Source organism: Heterocephalus glaber, unplaced genomic scaffold, assembly GCF_053883595.1.
Source record: "Heterocephalus glaber isolate CG9 unplaced genomic scaffold, H.glaber_assembly_v1.0 deba00000122, whole genome shotgun sequence".
NCBI classification, from domain to species: domain Eukaryota; kingdom Metazoa; phylum Chordata; class Mammalia; order Rodentia; family Bathyergidae; genus Heterocephalus; species Heterocephalus glaber.
In genome coordinates, this window is record NW_028258138.1 from 9,807,651 (window position 1) to 9,826,538 (window position 18,888).

The 18,888-nt window shown below is 39.8% G+C and overlaps 1 protein-coding gene across 10 annotated transcripts in view; it reads right to left on the reverse strand.

The window, feature by feature from the left end:
• Positions 1–18,888, reverse strand: part of Itsn1 (intersectin 1) — a 207,855-nt gene that overhangs the window by 104,064 nt on the left and 84,903 nt on the right. For all 10 annotated transcript variants that reach the window (XM_087208245.1, XM_087208250.1, XM_087208242.1 and 7 more), the window contains 7 exons: positions 18,658–18,758; positions 12,324–12,387; positions 8,781–8,918; positions 6,984–7,099; positions 3,664–3,926; positions 1,217–1,366; positions 972–1,112 (listed from right to left, as the gene is read on the reverse strand). In XM_087208245.1, the coding sequence (XP_087064371.1) occupies positions 972–1,112; positions 1,217–1,366; positions 3,664–3,926; positions 6,984–7,099; positions 8,781–8,918; positions 12,324–12,387; positions 18,658–18,758 (973 nt within the window). The remainder of the gene's footprint in view (positions 1–971; positions 1,113–1,216; positions 1,367–3,663; positions 3,927–6,983; positions 7,100–8,780; positions 8,919–12,323; positions 12,388–18,657; positions 18,759–18,888) is intronic.

An 18,888-nucleotide genomic window follows, 5' to 3' on the forward strand; every position in this document is an offset into this window, starting at 1 on the left:
TGGAAAGAAACAGAGTATTAATCAACAAGTGAATGGGCCAATAAGGAAATACTACACAGTGATGAAAAGGAACATATTCACTTAGCAACACAGATAAATCTCAAAATATGCTCAGAAAAAGAAGCTCCACACAGAAAAGTCACTAAGTTCAAATATGATCTGCAGATAATATCTGTCTGAATTTGATGCCCCTGTAGTTCACTACTTGATAACAAATCAGGTGATATTACAACAGCTTTGGACAATCATATGAAGGCAGAACTGCAACAGCACTCCATGTCTCCAGCTACTATTTATCCAGAAATCTCTCCCATCCTCCCTAAAATTTTTCATTGTACTTATTTATGTAATTGTTATGGTAAAGGCAAAGGCCTTCGGTGATCTACGTGTCATTGGTGACCTGGTCTCCACCTGGCATCCCAGAAACCTGACACAGCCTCAGGACATTGGCACTGCTATTAGTCTGCATAGACCTTGTCCTGCCAGGTATCCACGTGACCCAAAGGGCTCAGCGGCTTAGCCCTTCATCACCTACATGTCTACTCAAAAGTCACCCTCACAAAGGCCTGTCCTGACGCCTTGATTAAAATCACAGCCGCTCCTACCCCTAGGACTCTGCCCCCTTTCCTGCTCACTCTGCACAGCACTTTCCATCTTCTCATAAATGTGTAACTTTATCATTCTGCCAGGACCTGTCCTTCCTCCAACTAGAGGTCCAGGCACACCAAGCTCACCCTGTCCTCTGCCTGTGATCGCTGCGGTGGCCCTGGTGCTGTGCATAACACACAGCAGTGCTCGGCAAAGAGTCGCTGTCTGTTTACTCCACAGTCTACATCTAAGCCAAGGACCCTTACCACTCTACCTCTACTTCTTCCCAGCACCCCATGCATGGCAGATTTGCTGAATTAATAAAGAAAATGAATTCAGGAAAAGCATGTAAGTCTAAAACCTTTCGTAGGACATTTTCTCACCTGTAATTGTTGCTGTAAGTGAGTGATTTCAGCAATTCTCAACTCTCTAGATTTGTTTGTACTCTCAATTTCTTGCCTTTGAGTGGCCAATCGACATCTGATATCTTGCAGTTTTCCTTCTAGTTGATGTTTTTTATCATTCTTTAACAAACAAAAGATAACAATTTACTACCACTTTTAGTAACTGATATATTCAATACATATGTATCAATAAACATATTTAACACATAAGGAACTTTACTCACTAGAGCTTCTAATTCAAATTCCAAAGTTTTTTTCTTTGCTTTCAGGACAACTATATCCTCCTGTTCTTTGTTTCTTTGATTTAGAAGTTCTTGCCTTCGATTCCGTTCCCATTCAAGCTGTCGTTGCCTTTCAAGCTCTCGTTTTGCAGCCTATGACATTTACAAAAGGCAGCTTATTAATTTTTTACTCTGATACTATACAATATCTCTCAACAAAAGTATCATCTACTGAGTCCTTTAGAGGGTGAGATTTGACATTACCAGAAATAACACAAAGCAATAAAAGTAAGGTGTTCTTTCTATGGGAAAAGGGAATATTCAGAACTATTATATTTACATAAGACAAGAACTGATAGGATCAGTTCACATTGGAACTTTACTCTTCAAGCCTTTAAGAATTCAAGACCTGCTAAATAAAATAAAATCTCCTAGAATAAAATCAAACAAAACTTGGCTTTCTCCCATTGCAAGAAAAATTATTATATACTGGATGAATATCCCACATCCAGAATGCTTAGGACTGGAAGGATTTCAAATTAGTTTTCCAGAAACCTAATATATAAAATGCAAAATAAAAGACAGAAAATAAGAAAAAAAGAGTGAGAAAACAGTTATTTTAACCCAGCACAGTCAACTTTCCTGAAGTAGACCTTGATTTAATATAATTGCCTTACATGATTTTTGGCCTGTTAAATCTGGCTGTTAATCTGTGTGTATGATAATTAACTTGATATAGATTTATAAAATAAATGAATGAACACGAAGCAGCCCCCAAAAACGGGGAAAAAAGTCAGGAGTGGGTGGGAAGGGACATGGAGATGTGTTCTACATGAACCAATTCTCTACCATGAATGTAATCATTATGTACTAACAAAAAAGTTTCCGTAGACTTTAATGGTTGAGAATCCCAAGTCTGTAAATCTAAGCTTGCTTTCTGGGTTTTCTTTTTTTTTTTGAGACAGGGTCTTACTATGTATTCTAGGCTGGTCTTGAACACACTGTAACCTTCCTGCCTCAGCCTGCCGAGTTCTGGGATTACAGATGTGTGTCACCATGTCTGGTGGCAAATGTGACCTTTCTGAGTGGAGTTTCAGACTGTGGAAGCTTCTGGATTTTCAGACTGAAGTACTCTGCCTGTGTCTCCGGTTGTAAGTCTGTGACTTCTGCCTCCCTAGTCACTGATTTCCTTTCTCTGGAAGTGACAGCTCTCCTCCCACACCCACTCTGCTGACAGCTCCTGGTGCTGCTGTGACAGCCTCTGACTCCGTAAGCTCCCAGCCATGCTGCAAAGCCCTGAAGGCCAAGTGGAGCCAGCGCCTAGTGAGGCCTAGTGATGGTGAATGGCTACTGAGTAATTCTGAATAAACGCAATGTCGCTTTTTTTAAACACTGAAGACAGGAAGGTGGCATTATAGCACTGGCTTGGTAATTAAAATCTTGGTGGGTGTTAGCGCGAATGCACACTTAGCACCCACGAGGCCCTGGGTTCAGTTTCTAGTAGCAAATAAATATAAAATCTTATTAGAAGCTATATGTATCTGCTTGAACAAAAGGCAGTTTGTGGCTCCATGCTTCCTGAAGCAATCATCAGGAAATGAAGCAAAAGCATTACTGTTTTATAAAGAAAAGTTTCTCATCTTTATATTTCATTCAATAAGAGAATCATGGTGCTGCTTCTGAAGCGATCCACCAAAACTGGGCAGACAGACAGGAGAATGGCTAGGGCCTGATCCAGCTCTGACACCAAATTTATGAAGCCGCCATAGAACATACTGAGGATTTTCCAGATATATTTTAAGCAAGTTAAAGAAAACAGTTTAGAACAATGTAATTGGTACGGTACCATCACAGTGGTTTTAAAAAAATAAACCCCAGCTTCTCCTACATATAAACATTTGTATTTTTATACGGGTTCATAAATACAGAAAAAATAATCTGGAAAGACACTTAACTAGTCTCAGTGGTTTATACCAAAACCTGGTAGGACAATGCTCATAACAGCGTAATTTATAATTACCCAAAAAACCAGAAACAACCCAGTGGCTATCAACTTATGAATAGATAAATAAAATGTGGTATAACCATATAACACAGCCATAAAAAGGGATAAAGTACTAATTCATGCTACAATGTGGATGAACCTTGAAAACACCATGCTAGGTGGAAGCCAGACCCAAAAGGTCACACATTATATGATTCCAGTTAGAAGAAATTCCCAGAATAGGCAAACCTACAGAGATAAGAAAGTAAACTAGAGTTGCCAGGGGCTGAAAGAAGAGAAGAAAATGGGGAAGAGACAGTGGCAAACCTCTGAATATATTAACGGTCCTAAACTGCAAGAACAAACAAAAAAGACTGTTCTGTATTAAAAGGCATCTTGAATAAGTCTGAGAAAGAGAGAGAGAGATCTTACACACTGATTCTGGGGCTGCTGCACAGCCACTCACCTCTCGCCTCTCTATTTCTTTCCTCCTTTCTTCCTCTCTCTGCCGTTCGAGCTCCCGTTGCTTTTCCAGCTGCTTCTCCAGCTCCAGCTGTCGTTTGCGCTCTTGTTCCTGGCGCTCCCGCTCCTTCCTTTCCTGCTCAGCCCGCTCCAGCTGAGCCAAACGCTCTTGTTCTTTGCGCTGCTGCTCCAAGAGCGCTTGTCTCCGTTTCTCCAGCTCCAGATTGCCACGTTCGAAATTCTCCCTCTTCTTGTCTTCAAATGTCACTTTAAAATAAGGAACACATCAATTATGAAAAGTCATGATTTCTTTTTTTTTTTTTTGGTACCGGGGATCGAACTCGGGTCCTTGCGCTTGCACAGCAGGCAGTGAAACCACTGAGCTAAATCCCCGGCCCAAAAGTCATGATTTTTAACACATTACTTTCCAAGAAAAAACTCACTGGCATATGTGGAAATGTATAGTATCAACTCAAACCCAGAACTTCTTAGATTCCCTTGTCATTAAGTACCAAAACACACCTCTCCCCTAACCTTCCCACTACTGCCCATTCTGAACACTGCTTCTAAAAACACCATTTCCTAGTGGCTTTTTGTCATCCCCCAATCCCACTCTTCACTCTCCTTTCCCTTCCTCGCCATGCTTTGCTTCAGCAACTGACTGCCATCTCCTCTGCACCGTGGACAGTCGCCTCTCTCCGTCCTTCACACTAGCTTGGAACTGTGCCAGTGTGGCTTCTGTTCCCATAAGACGACTTCTCAAAGCAGAGGTAGAAGGTGAGCATTTGTACTTTACGCTGACCAACAAGCTGTGCCCTTATCATTACACAGATCCCAGTAAACACTTTTTTCTAATCCATGATTTGGCTTTTTTCTATGACACATCCACTATGGACTTCAGTTCTATCATTTTTTCTCTCATCCCTACTACTCACTTTGCTTTATATCCATTTTATTTTATTCAAATCTAAACATCCCCTCTTCCTGCCCCTTACTGTTCTCAGCAGTGTGTATTCAACTCAATGTCTGCCTCATGTGAGCAGCCTTGGAAATAATGCTGGTCGAGGGAGGCGCTCACTGCCCTCTGTGTCCACACCAACCCATTGCTCCAACTCTACTTCAGCAACCAGCACCTTTCCCTTTGCCTTGAGATCTGCAGCTATGAACTCCCTTCCATGGCTCCTCCCACACTAAAGTCAGGACTTCACTACTTCAGAAAGATGTCCCTAACATACTGTGGGCAGGGGCTTGTGGCCAAAGATGGCAAGTATGTCCTGGTTTTCTTATTCCTTTTGATCACACTTGGTGACATCAGAGGACGCTGCATCCTCTTCACTCTGCCACCTTGAATCTCAAAGTCCCTCTACCAGAAAGGAAAGAAATAATGACCAATGCTAAAATGGGAAGGAATCTCAAAAATATTGTACCAAGCGAAAGAAGCCAGACATAAAAGATCACAAATATGATTCCATTTATGTTAAAAACTCACAACAGGAAGTCCAAAGAAACAGAAAGTAGACTGGTAGTTGCCAGTTTTCTTTAGGAAGAAGATAGAGGTGTACCACTATCAGAGGACTAAATCACAGGGGTGGGCTGAATGTTTGTATTCCTCCCCAGCAAGTTATATGTTTAAACAGTGAACTGACCCAATGTGATGGTATTTAGACAGGTGTCTTAAGGAGGTAATTAGATTTAGATTAGGACATGAAGATGGGGCCATTATGATGAGATTAGTGGCCTTTAAAAAAGAAGAGAGAAATTTTTTCTCTGCGTGGAAGGATCAAGGAAAAGGGACTTGAGGACACAAAACAAACTGCTATCTGCAAGCCAAGAAGAGGGCCCTCCCTGAGATTTGAATTGCCTGGGACTTTGATCTTAGATTTGCAGCCTCCAGCACTATGAGAAATAAATTTCCACTGTCTTAACTACCCAATGTTTAATATTTTATTAAGGCAGACAAAGCTGACTAAAAGCTACTAAATTGTACATTTTAAAATGTTCACTTTTATATTATGCAAATTTCATTTCAATTTTAGAAACCCTGAAAGTCTCTTAACTCTATTTAACTCCTGTTATATGTAGAAAGCAAATAATGTGAATGCACAAACAAAAGACTGATAACATCACTTCCTGTTCAAAATCTTAAATGTCTATTAACATCAGAAAAACATAATTCCAAATTCTAAAAATTCCTGCCTTTATCTGCCATTGTGACTCCCCTTCCATTGTTACCATATCTTGAAACATTCCTCACTTCTACTTGTAGTGAGGATATTCACCTTCAAGTCTCCATTCACTTGTGGCCTATTCCACAGACTTAATTCCTCCAGTCTTTGCCTGTCTACACCAATTAAGCATCAGTAAGCTCTGCTGCACACCTATAAAGCTCTCCAGGAACTTGGCGCTTAGGCACTGCTTTAGTGAGCTGCACACAGCTGCCTTAAATCCTCTAATCAGCATAGTTTCTGGAGGACATAAACCACGTATTATTACCAGATTCTTCACTGTACTCAAAACACAGCCTTGCACGTGGAACATTTAAATGCGTGGAACATGACTGAGAAGTAACTTAACTTAGAGAATCACATGGGAAAGCTAGTGTCCTGAGCACAGCAATTAAACGCAGAGCATGTCAATCACAGGAAGGTAACACTGATAGAGCATTTAACACAAACAGACTTCAGAGTAATTTCAACTGCTTCTTAGTATCATCATTAATAATTCATAGCCACCTTAGCCTAATGTAATAGTATAATGGATTTACCATTGTAAACAAGGATTATTTAAAATAGGTCCACATTAAATTTAAAATAGATTCCTACTATTAAGAAATTTCCAGGCCGGGGATTTAGCTCAGTGGTTTTGCTATCTGCTGCGCAAGCACGAGGACCCAAGTTCAATCCCCAGTACCCCACCCCCAAAAAAAGTTTCCAATTCTCTTACAGTAACATGAGAAAATAACAGTAGACAGTTTTATGTTCTATCATAAGAAACCATCTCAGCAATTACCAATTTTTTAGTGTTCTATATTCCATACATAATATTTATGAATTTTGGTTTAGCAGTTTATAATCAGATTTCAAGTTGAAAGTTAGCATAGGGTGCATCAGCAGAGTACACAATGTTCTTATTTCTCTACACAGACCCAAATCCAAAAACACACGTCTCCCACATGTCTTTTTCTGACTATGGTCAGGTTAAAGAAAGAACAAAAATGTCAGACACTAAATTAGTTTTTACTTACATTTTTGCGATACATATTATGTCTAATAAGAAATAAGTCCAAAAAAAAAAAAAAGAAGTCCAACATAAAGGCTGCCTTACCAGGTAATTTCTTTTCTAATTGTTGCTGTTCATCCTCTAAAGCTGGCTCCTCTGGTAACCTCTGATCTACAGATGCTGAGCTGATGACAGATATCCCACTGCCAGACCGGACTCTTCTGTAATTGTGGAAAACAGAAACAGAGGCACATAAGGCTGTGCAGACAGAACTGGAAAATCTATGAAAAATAATTTTTAGATTGTTCCATATCATGGAGTAAATTTTGTTTACAACAAGGAAAAGATCAAGATTTGGTCTTTTCTACTTCCAAACAGTTTTTTTGTTTGTTTGTTTTTTGGTACCAGGACCTTGCGCTTGCAAAGCAGGCAGCAGAACCACTGAGCTAAATCCCTGGCCCTGCAAACAGTTTCTTTTTAAATGGAGATTTCAATGTCATCAGGTTCTGAGTACCAACTCTGTTCACACTGTTGGGCTAAGAGTGTAACTCGGAAGTCTGGGTCTGATGCCCAGAGCCAACCACCAAAAAATCCCACCAAAACCAAAACACCACCCACATTAGCACAGCCCCAAAGGGCGACATGGGCTACGAATCCTGAAGTGGTGAGAACAATGCGTGGGGCACAGCAAGTACTCAGTAAGTGTTTGCTGCTCCTGTCATTACCTCATCCCCTGGGAAGGTCAGCAGTCGTGTAAACGGGAACAGGTCTGTTTCCTGTACAACTCTTATTTCATCACTTCTTAGACACCCCAGACTGTACAGTTCTAAAACAATCCACTTATCTTACTGATTACTATCACTTTAAATGGTCAACTTTGCTCTTCTTAAATTTTTCTTCTGGACAAGGTCTCACCAAGTTGTCCAGGCTGGCCTCAACTTGTAACCCTCCTCGCTCAGCCTCCCTAGTGCTGGGATTACAGGTGTGTGCCACTATACTCAGTAACCTTGCTCTTTTAACCCCCGATCCTTTTTATGTTTTGTTTTTTAAAAAACCACCTTTCAATGATAAATCTCTCTCACACTGACTTGTGCAGCCATGAGATTTTATAGGTAAACTGCCTCAGATACTTGTTATTTCTTTTGTAGTCTGTTTCCTCACCTTGCTTCTCTACCAGGTACATACCACATACTAATACTGATGGCTTTTTTCTCTTCATTTTAGAAGGATTTTGCCTCAGTCTTTGGTGAAGTTTGAGGACTCAGAACAGAAATTTATTTCCGTACTTCTCTCTTTTTTCTCTGTGCTCATATGACCTCATATTCATCTTTTACACTGAAAGCCAGGAGGAAGTGCTGTCCTGGACTGTGTGCATCCATGCACACATGACAGTGGAGGTGACAGTCATGGCTGACTTCCTGCAAGATCCCAGGGGCTTTCATGACATCGCCACTGAGCCTGACTTTCACACCAGGATAATTTTATTTAATCATCTTCCTGATTTATAATGTCTATAGTCCGGCATTTTTGTTGCCTCTTGAATATGCATAATTCACAGGTGTGAGCTCCTTGCTTTACTTCCTATGGACAGGCTCATTCAGTTTCTCCTTCACTGGGAGCATCTGTTCCTAAAATTTCTAGTGAGCTTTGATTACACAGATTGGTACAAAAATTAGTAATCTTTTGATATTTTACTTGATTGCTTTTATTGTATGGAATGCATAAGTACTTTAAAGAATGGAATGGGTCCATGCCATCACTTAGAACTTAGGAAGATTCTCCTGAATTCACGGATACTTGATGTACAAGCCAGAAATGGAAATCACACAAGACACAGTCAACAAAGTCACTTGGGATTCACATACCCAATACAGTTTCTTACAAGAGTCAAACATTCCTTACCTAAAGGAAGGTGGAATGTATTCTGGAGGCAGGACAGGTGGCAGTGGCTGGCCAGACATAGCAACATCAATTAGGTGCATAGCCAGGATAAATTCTTCTGCTGTGAGTTTTCCATCTTGATCAATGTCAGAAAGATTCCTAATTCAACAAAAAATTCATTGCAATCCAATTTCATGGAAATAAATGCTTATTATTTATGAATGATTTAAAAGTTCTGTCTTCTTATTCTGGTCCTAGGTCAAGTGAACCTCAATTTATAAAACTAGCACTATTTCACACTGTTCCAAGGATAAAATGAAATACTCCATATAGCTGGGACAGTGTTCAGCATTCAACAAATGCTAAGTCCTGGGGCCGGGGACTTAGCTCAGTGGTTTCGCTGCCTGCTGCGCAAGTGCAAGGACCCGAGTTCGATCCACAGTAGCAAAAAAAAAAACCCCAAAAAACCAAATGCTATGTCTGATTGTAATGATCTGCTTCTCGAACCTTGCAAGTGAGTTTAAAATACATCACACACACATTCTGTGCATCTCTTAACTGCTATGCTTTAGACGAGGGATCAACAAAGTATCAGTGAAGAGTCAAGCAGTAAATATTTCAGGGTTTGTAAGACATACAATCTCTGTCGTACTAATTCTGCCCTTGCAGCAGGAATGTACCCATAGACAACACACAAATGAAACAGCATGGCTGTTTTTATAATAAAACTTCATTTATAAAAGTATGTGCCAGCCAGATTTAGCCTACTGGATGGCTGGTCACCCCTAATGTAGGCAAATAAAGGTAGATCTTTATGGGCTCCTCATTCTAGGGAGCCAATCTCTAGCATTCTTGATAATAAGCTTGCCCCACTAGCTAATTATAGGAAACAATTTTCCTAGCAAGGCCAAGAATGTGATTTCATTTAACAACTTCTAGACACCAAAAGAAGATGCAAGACAAACACATCTGTTTGCTAGAATGCCATCAGGACAAATTCCACATTAGGAAAATAGCTTTCCCAATGAGGAAAACTGAGAAAACTTGCTCTTTAATTTTGAAATTTCTTCAGATGCCACTTTTTGCTTTGTTTTGAAAGACAGGGTTTCACTGTCTAGTCCAGGCTGGCCCTGAACTCACTATATAGCCCAGGTTGGATCTTGAACTTGTGATCCTCTTGCCTCAGTATGATCCCAGCACTTGGGAGGCTGAGGCAGAAGAATCATTGCAGGTTTAAAGCCAGCCTGCACTGCATATCAAGCCCCTGTCTAAAAGAAAAAAAACAAAAGGTATAATTTCCACACAGTAACATTTATTTTTTAAAGAGTATAATTCTGTGAGCTCTGACAAACATGCTCAGTTGTGGAACTATCACTGCAATATGTAAAACTGAGCCAGTGTGACCCAAATGCCCACATCTCCTTTTAGTCAACCCCGTCTCCTCCCACTCCTAGGCCCTGGCTTCCTTGGTGTCTTTCCTGTCCCTCTAGTTTCACCTTTCCCAGATACGACCACACTCCTTTTAAAATGGCAGAACCACAAATGAAAAGCCCTGCCTGCTCACCCTTATTCTTCTTTCCTTTTTGTGCTTCACCACTGGCATCTCCCAAGTATCAGATTAGAAAGTAGTTGAAATTCTTGATTAACCCCCATGACTGCCTACATTGTGGCTATAAATATTTAATTAAAATATACTTTTGGTGGGCTGGGGATTTAGCTCAGTGGCACTGCACCTGCCTGGCAAGTGCAAGGTCCTGAGTTCAATTCCTAGCACCAGGAGAAAAAAATACACTTTTAGTGTGTAAAGGGAGACAATAACATTGTAGTAGACATCTTAAATGTCTCTTTCAGGAAACAAGTTATAAATGAGAAATTTTAAATAAGCACTTCAATATATTCAGGTTTCATGAGAACAACCCAAAAAACTATCAATCAATCTCTATAAATGTCACATCTTAAGTTTACATTTTAGAGGCCCCTAGAATCCTGGAGTATACCCAGACTGCAAGACGCTTGGGTGTGTCATAAACTGATGTTTCTTAGCTGGAATATTCTTCTGCATGAAAAAGGGGCAGAGGACAGGCAAGGGAAGTAGCACTAGGGCTCAGTCATTTGCGAAGTAACGCTCTCAGTGGCCCACATAAATGAAAGTCATGAACTGGGCACGAGGGCAGTGCAGACCAGTCCATTTTACAGGCAGAGTCTGTGACACATAACTAAGAGATGCACACTTAAAGAAGCATTCTGGTCAACATCTGAATGTAAGAAAGCCCACAGAATTTCAGCAATGCTCATCAATAGCTATTAAGAATTATTCAAAGTAGAGACATTATGTACCTCCTGATGAAAGTACACAGTAACACCTCTGATGGTATAGTCTTGCCAAAACAAACAAAAACATGCAAACTTGAATCTGCTCAGTGGTCCTCAACCAGGGATGATGTTGTACACTAAGGGGCACCTGTCAGAGCATGGAAGTGTTTTAGCTGTCATGGATGGGGGGTAGAGGTCTTGCTGCTGGCCTGCAGCACCTGGTAAGTTTGGACCAGAGATGCTACTAAACACCAACGATGAACAGGACATCCTCCACAATAAAGAACTACATAGCAGAAAATGTCACTACTGCTGAAGCTGAGGCACTTTATTCTAAGTTTGTTTTTGTTTTTGGTACCAGGGATCAAACTCAGGACCTTGAGCTTTCAAGACAAGCAGACAGGCGGTGGAAACACTGAGCTAAATCCCCGGCCCTGAGAAACTTTATTCTAAATCTAATTAGCAACTTTCAGGAAATACAGGAGTAAATTAAATACCACCACAGGGATGCAATTGTGAAATTTAGGCTATTAAGGAACTACAGAACAAAAGATCTGGTTTGCTTTTGTGAGGGAGGGGGCTGTAGAATAAGTGGGGAATAAAAAGAGTTATAGATTACAGGAGACTTGAAAGATATATTAATTGGGCCAGGGATTTAGCTCAGTGGCATCGTGCCTGCCCGGCAAGCACAAGGTCTTGAGTTCAATCCCCAGTTCCACACGCACACAAAAAAAGATATATTAATCAAATATTGTAAAGCATGGATTTCAGCCCTGTTTTGAACAAATAAACTATAAAAACTTCTAGGTCAATCTAAGGAATTTAAGCACTATTAATTTAATAAGAATGATGGTTAAAAATTTCAGATGGACTACCAGTTTTACAGTTATGTTATCAAAAATTCCCATCTATTTTAAAAACAGAAGATAAAATATAGAGAGATGAAATGACATAACTGAGACTTGGCTTAAAATAACTGGAAAGGAGAAAAAGAGAACCAAGACCAGCCTGGGCTGAGAACTGTTAAGCTATGTTATAAGCTCCTGAGAATTCATTTTATTATTCTCCTGCTTTTGAATTTTTCCTAATTAATAGGGAAGAAGGTAAGAGCTGCAATCACAATTCACTGAAAAGTAAGCATGCTCCAAATATTCCCCCTGAAAAGTTACATTACTCTAAAAACCCAGGAGGCCATAGCAATCTAATAAAAGTTCTCACTTTATACATACAAAGGAACTTGTCATTTCTTACCATATTGAAGCCAGTTGAGCCTGTGGTAAACTTGATTGCATAAGAATAGTTCTTGCTTGGGGACCTAGACAGAAATCAGGGAAAACACACCAAGATGAGTCAGCAAATGTCCATGCACAGGAAGACAGGGCTGCTGCACACATGAACCTTGCAATCTCGTGCAATCACCATGTCTTACACAGCATTTACCCTAGGGTCTAAAGGGAAATAAACTGCCAATAAATGTGAAAAAACATAAACCACAGCCTCTGATTATACATACTCAATAAAATTTTCTTTTCTTTCAAGTGTTGGGGTTGAACCCAATGCTTCAAGAAGGCTAAGGAAGTGTTGTATCACTGAAAGGCTAGGCAAGGGTTCTGCCATATCCTCAGACCCTATTTTTTTATTTTTTGGTACTGGGGAATGAACTCGGGACCTTGCGCTTGCAAGACAGATGGCAGAACCACTGAGCTAAATCCCTGGTCCCAAACCCTTTTATTTTTAAAATTTATTTTGAGATGATGCCTCACTAAATTGCCCTGGCTGGCCTGGAACTTGCAATCCTCCCACCTCTGCCTCCTGAGTAGCTGGAATTATAGGTATGTGCCACCATGTTTAGCACTCACTTTTTGTTCAGTGATTAGTTTCAAATTATAACCTGCCCCTTGTCCAGAAAACCATCTCTACTTGTACTGGGCTTTTATTTACAAAGCAGAGATGTTAAACATCCGTTTTCTTTTTTTTTGGTACTGGGGATTAAACTCCGGTCCTTGTGCTTGGGCAGCAGGCAGCAAAACCACTGAGCTAAATCCCCGGCCCCTTCACAAAGCAGAGAATCAAACTCTATAAAGTGAACATCATCTGCCCTTCCACCATGACCATCATCAGATACATGCAGGGAAGATGAAGAGAATCTTAGACCGGGAAGGAATCTTAGAGGGGTCTCTTGTAATCATTTCATTGGACAAACTTAAAAAAATGAAAAACAAGGTGAATTGTTCAAGGCTGCACAAAGAGCTAACATCAAAGCCAGAACTAGAACACATCTTCTATGAGGACAAAAAAAAACCCACCCTGGAATTTCAACTCTTTCAAAACCAGCTCTCCTTTCTTAAAATAACTACAAGTATCTTCAATTCCAGCTTGAAACTAGCTTTAGATATCAAACAAAAGCCAGACAGGAGCTCCGAGGGTTCGAATAAAGCAGCGTCAGGGAGAGACACGTGTGCCTCGTTTTCAGCACTGCCTCTCAAGGTGTGGTCCCAGGAAGACCCACAGACAAGAAGAGGAAAGCTGCGGCAACTAGGCTAGCAAGCGAGGCAGTTTCCTTCCTTATCTGGACCTGAGTTTTTCCCTTTGGCACTCTTCCCTGACTAACCAATCTACGATCCATTAGGTCAGGAGCCACAACACTGAGATCCATAGTGTCTGATAAATGATAGTTAAAACTTATTACTAATGACAGTACTTTAACTTTTGTTTTTATATAAAATATTAGAAGAAAAGCACAAACACACATACAAGCACATGTGGTGTAATCAAGATAACAGTGCCCAGATCACAAAACAGAATGCAACAACAGGCAGGAGTCTCTCTTCATCTCCTTCTGAAGTCACTCTCACCAACTGCAGCCAGACTTCTTAGCACAAATGTCCTCTGTGGGCCTGGCTTATTTTCCTCACAATATTGTTGTGTGCAGTCGCAGAACATAAATCTCACTGTTATATAGTGCACCACTGTGTGACTGTATCATAATTTATTTTCCATTCTACTCTCTTGGGCATTCAGGTAGTTTTCAATCTGGGCCTCCTATGAACAGTGACCGTTCTATCTTGGTGAAAATACAGATTTCTGTTTTTGTGAGTGTACATTGGGAGTAAATGACCTTTTCTGAATTAAGGCAAAGATTTTAAGTGTTCTTTGGTATATTGGAATGTAGAAAGTACTAAGAAAAGTACTAAGAAAATACTTAGAATGTTGGTAGCATTAAAGTAGAATTAGCAAAATTTTAGTGAATGCTTTAATTTATACTTGTAAAAGTTCTCCCCACTCTAGAATTGTATAAAAGCTAATTTTTTATCCACTTCAAGTTAAAAGGTTAACAGTAAATGTGCAGAACTACCTTGAACACCATCCCTGGACATGAGGAGACCTGGATTCCAGTCCTGACTACCTAATGACAAGATGGCATTAACAAAACTACCAAAGTTCTCGAAAATAAAGTTCCTTTATCTCCGAAATGACAGAGAAGAATAGAATGGGGAGTTGACAAACTATGCCCATAAGCACTGGTCCACCACCTGTTTTTCTAAGTAAATTTTTATTGAAACCTAGTCAGACTCATTCATTTATGTGTGAAAAATGGCTTCTTTTGTGCTAAAATGGCAGCTGTAACACAGAACAGATGGCCTATATGCCTAAAGTATTTGCTATCTTGCTCCTTAGAGAAAAAGTTTTCTAATTCTTGTGCTGGAAGACACTAAATCTCTCTTTTTTTCTGAGACAGGATCTTACTATACAGTTCAGGCTGTCCTTGAACTCACTATGTAGCCCAGGCTGGCCTTGCAACCCCAGCAATCCTCCTGCCTCAGCCTCCTGATTGCTAGGATTACAGGTATGCACCATCTTGCCCAGCTCTAAATGTCTCTTGCAATTATAATACTTGATCCTGTCAAAAAACAATGTTGTGAACATTAAAATATACCAGCAAGAAATAAGACAGCATTTTAGCATAAGAAAATAGCATAAAACTGAGCTGAGTAGACAGAATTCTCCTGAGGAAACCCATGCACATAATGGACAGCAGTTTTAGAGTACTGGCTAATAAGGAACCTGATGGCAATAAACAGAAATTTCACATTCACAAACTGAACTATGGACATTCACGGTTAGGGAGGGAAGTATGAATGGATAAAAAGACAATTTATTTCAAATAATGACTAAAACTTCACCTTTCCTGATTAATAATGAAGGATCAAATGGCATATCCAGTTTCAAAATGTAACAAGATAAAAAAAAGACCTCTTTGAGAAGAAGGGATGGGATTAATGGGATCATGAGAATTCTGCAGCACTTATATAACCTTAATTAGAAGGTCTTTCTCTATCTCTTAAGGCTCTTGACATTTTTATAAGCATGAAATAGCATACATATCAAACTGTGAGAGAACAAAGGGTGTGTGTCTAGTTAGGTACATCGGCTTAATCAACCACATGATGCATGGGGTAAGTAACACCGCTGCTAGATCAGCTTCCATGCCCAAAGTGGGCCCGTTCATATCACAAGATCAGAAGTTCCTATTTTCTTGTGCTGTGACACACCAATTACATTCTTATGCTCACAATATGTTTTTACACATAACAGTCAGAATTTCATGGCATCCAGAAGAAATATGTGAAAATAAAACACAATAGCAATCAGGAATCCTTTTAAGAACAACTGGTATGCCAGGGATGGTGGTTGATGCCGACAGTCCTAGCACTTGGAAAGTGAATTTTTTTTTCATTACTGGAGATTGAACCCAGAACCTTGCATAAGCTCTACCACTGAGCTACTTCTCCAGTCCTAGTCCCAGCACTTGGGAGGCTGAGGTGGTACAATCACTTGAGTCTAGGAACTCTAGACCAATCTAGGCAACACAGTAAGATTCCATCTCAAAAATAAACAAAAACAGGAAAAGAGTGAGTAGTACATTAACCATGAGCATTTGCTACAGGCTTTAGCACAGATAAGCAAGGCTGCAGGTTATATGCAATTTTTGGAGGGCTGATAATGAAAGCACACATAAATACAAGGGAGTACAAGTGATAGCATTGGGATAACCAGAATTCTCCTTTAATTTATAGTAAAACAAATTATTTACAATGCCTGTATTTTAACTGGTATTTATAACATTATGTCACAGCTTCTAGGTTGAGAACTACTGAACTAGATTAAGACATTATATATATTTGTAAAGTGCTTTTTAGTTCCTTTAAAATAAGTACCCATAAAAGATAAAACCAAGAACTGAGATTAGAATATTAAATTATATGTTTCTCTTGGGTCTCTTCATATACTTAGACCTTTGCTCAACTTTTTTTTTTTTTTTTTTTTGGCAGTACTGGGGATTGAATCTAGCAAGCACTGAGCTACATCCCCAGCCCTTATCTTACTTTTGAGACAGGATCTTGATTTAACGCCCCGACTGGCCTTAAATTTGCTATCCTGCTTGCCTCAGCCTCTCAAGTGGCTGGGATTACAAGCATGTGCCACCAGGCACAGCTTGCTCAATTTTCTGGATATCCCTGTTATCCTTCAGGTGAATGAACTGCTTTTGGGATTCTGAGTTTACATAATTATCTTCATACTGTTATCAACACATCAATCTATTTCACATATCTCAACAAATTAGCTCTGCTTCCATGAGGAGCTTACAACACACTCTGTGCATAGGATCTTCATAAGTACATAAAAGGAAAATAAACTAAACTTACAATATTTAATGCCATTTTAAAACTTACTGTAATAAACTGAAAGGTCTATAACAAGGGTGTGGTTAGAAAATAAAATTTGTACCTTAAATTCTTGCTGGAACAAAGTACTAATAAGCATGCAGATAAACAGGTCCAATATCTGTTTTCTTTCCAATATATATTTTTTCTTCCTATTTTCTTGGGGAGAGGGTACATTGGGGATTGAACCCAGGGCCTTTGCAATAAGCTACATATGCAGCCTTTTGACTTTTTTTTTTTTAAAGACAAAATCTTACTAAGTTGCCAGGACTGGGCTTGAAATTTCAATCCTCCTGCCTGGATTCACTTCTCATCCAATTCAATTTCAGATCAGAATTGTAGAATGAATTAAGTTTGCGAACCACAGTACCACTGTATTCTAAATCTTATTTTCTGCTTAAGATATTTAAAAGTTCTAAATATTCAAGGGCCTGTGTCATTACCTTTAGGATATAGATACTATATTTTATACATATTTCATACTGTGTATCGTAAAAGACATATCCTATTAAGAAAGAGAATTACTAAATCAAAGTCATTTGAATACTGTTTTAAGAAAACAACAGCAGTGTGTTGAAGATTTGATGGTGATGTAGTCCCGGGTGTGTAAGGAATACTGGCATCAAACACACTGTGATACAGGACTTAGAAAACTGTACTACTGAATATCCCTTTAGTGTCTGCACAGGCAAGGTTGGATATAGAAATGACAGCTGCCACTTCAGCAGGAGTGAGTGTGGCATACAGAGAATCTGTGTGTGTGTACTATTTGCCCCTGTAGATAAGCATATTGGAGGTGTATGGTGGGAACCTTTGAGGCAAGGTTTCAAGGTCAGATCAGAACACTTTAAAGTGTCATCCAACCCTTCTACTTCCAAATACTGATGCATTTTTCATTTGGAAGTAAAATTTACAACTGTAAATTGTCACAAAAAATGGAAGGAAGAACCAGGACTTAAGAATATTTTGTTACTGCTGGGTAATGGTGGTGCACACCTGTGATACCAGCACTTGGAAGGCTGAGGCAGGAGGACTGTCACGTCTGAGGACAGCCTGGGGCTACACAGTGAGTCCAAGGCCATCCAGCCATAGCAAGACCCTGTCTCAAAAGACCAAAAAAAACAGGTTTTTGTTGCGTACATTACTGACTTTACCCCAGGAAAACTAATTGATTCTCTTTTCCTTTCATATTTTTGGGGGGATTGTTATAGCTTCTTCCTTTTACAGCCAGTGTTCATAACAGAGTCTCGATTTTCCTTCATTAAATATGTCTTTCTTTATAACATTCAAATTCATTAGTTTTTAAGCACAACCCTTCATTAAAAACATTTTATATAGTATCCTAAAATTCTTCTCTACTTTTCAATGTGGATAATAGGGTCATTATATTTTTAAAGATCCACTGAGATAGTGTAACTTCACTCTGGCCTTTTATGGATGAGGAAACAGATCCAGAGAGGCAAGCTCCAGTGAGGCGGTAGTGGAGTGTTTCTAGCCGGTTACCTTTCACCTGCACCAGCATCAAACTCTGACCTGCCTGGCGCCAGGCTCAGGTCACTCCACAGCTGGACTTCAAACTGAACCAGTCTGGCTCACAGAGTGGTTTCCTCGCCAGTGCCCTGACTTGCCTATCAGTATGTTCAGCATGCAGGAGGATCTCCCGGCTATGGTCCACCTCACCAAGAAGCAATAGGGCAAAGGACTCAGGAGGAAGAATAAAGTCATCAGCAGTTGGGAACGCAAGATAACAAAGACAATGAAAACTTTTAGATATAAGCAAATAAAGAAAGATGTCCGGAAACTGACCCATTATCTAGAAATAATTTGCATTTAGAGCAAGGCGTTTTATTTGCAAATACCTGTTAAGTGTCCACTCATAGTTTTGTCATGACTATTGAATAACTGCCTGTATTTCAGTCTTGAGGACTGAGGCACAGCCCATTCTGCTGCTGGAGGGACACTGTGGGGAAAAGAAGAGGGAAAGAAAGATTATTAAGTATAAGGAGTAGCCTATTAAAGTTCTTTGCAAAAGTAACTAAGAAGGTGGGCATGGTGGCGTGTGTCTGTAATCCCAGCACTCAGGAGGCTGA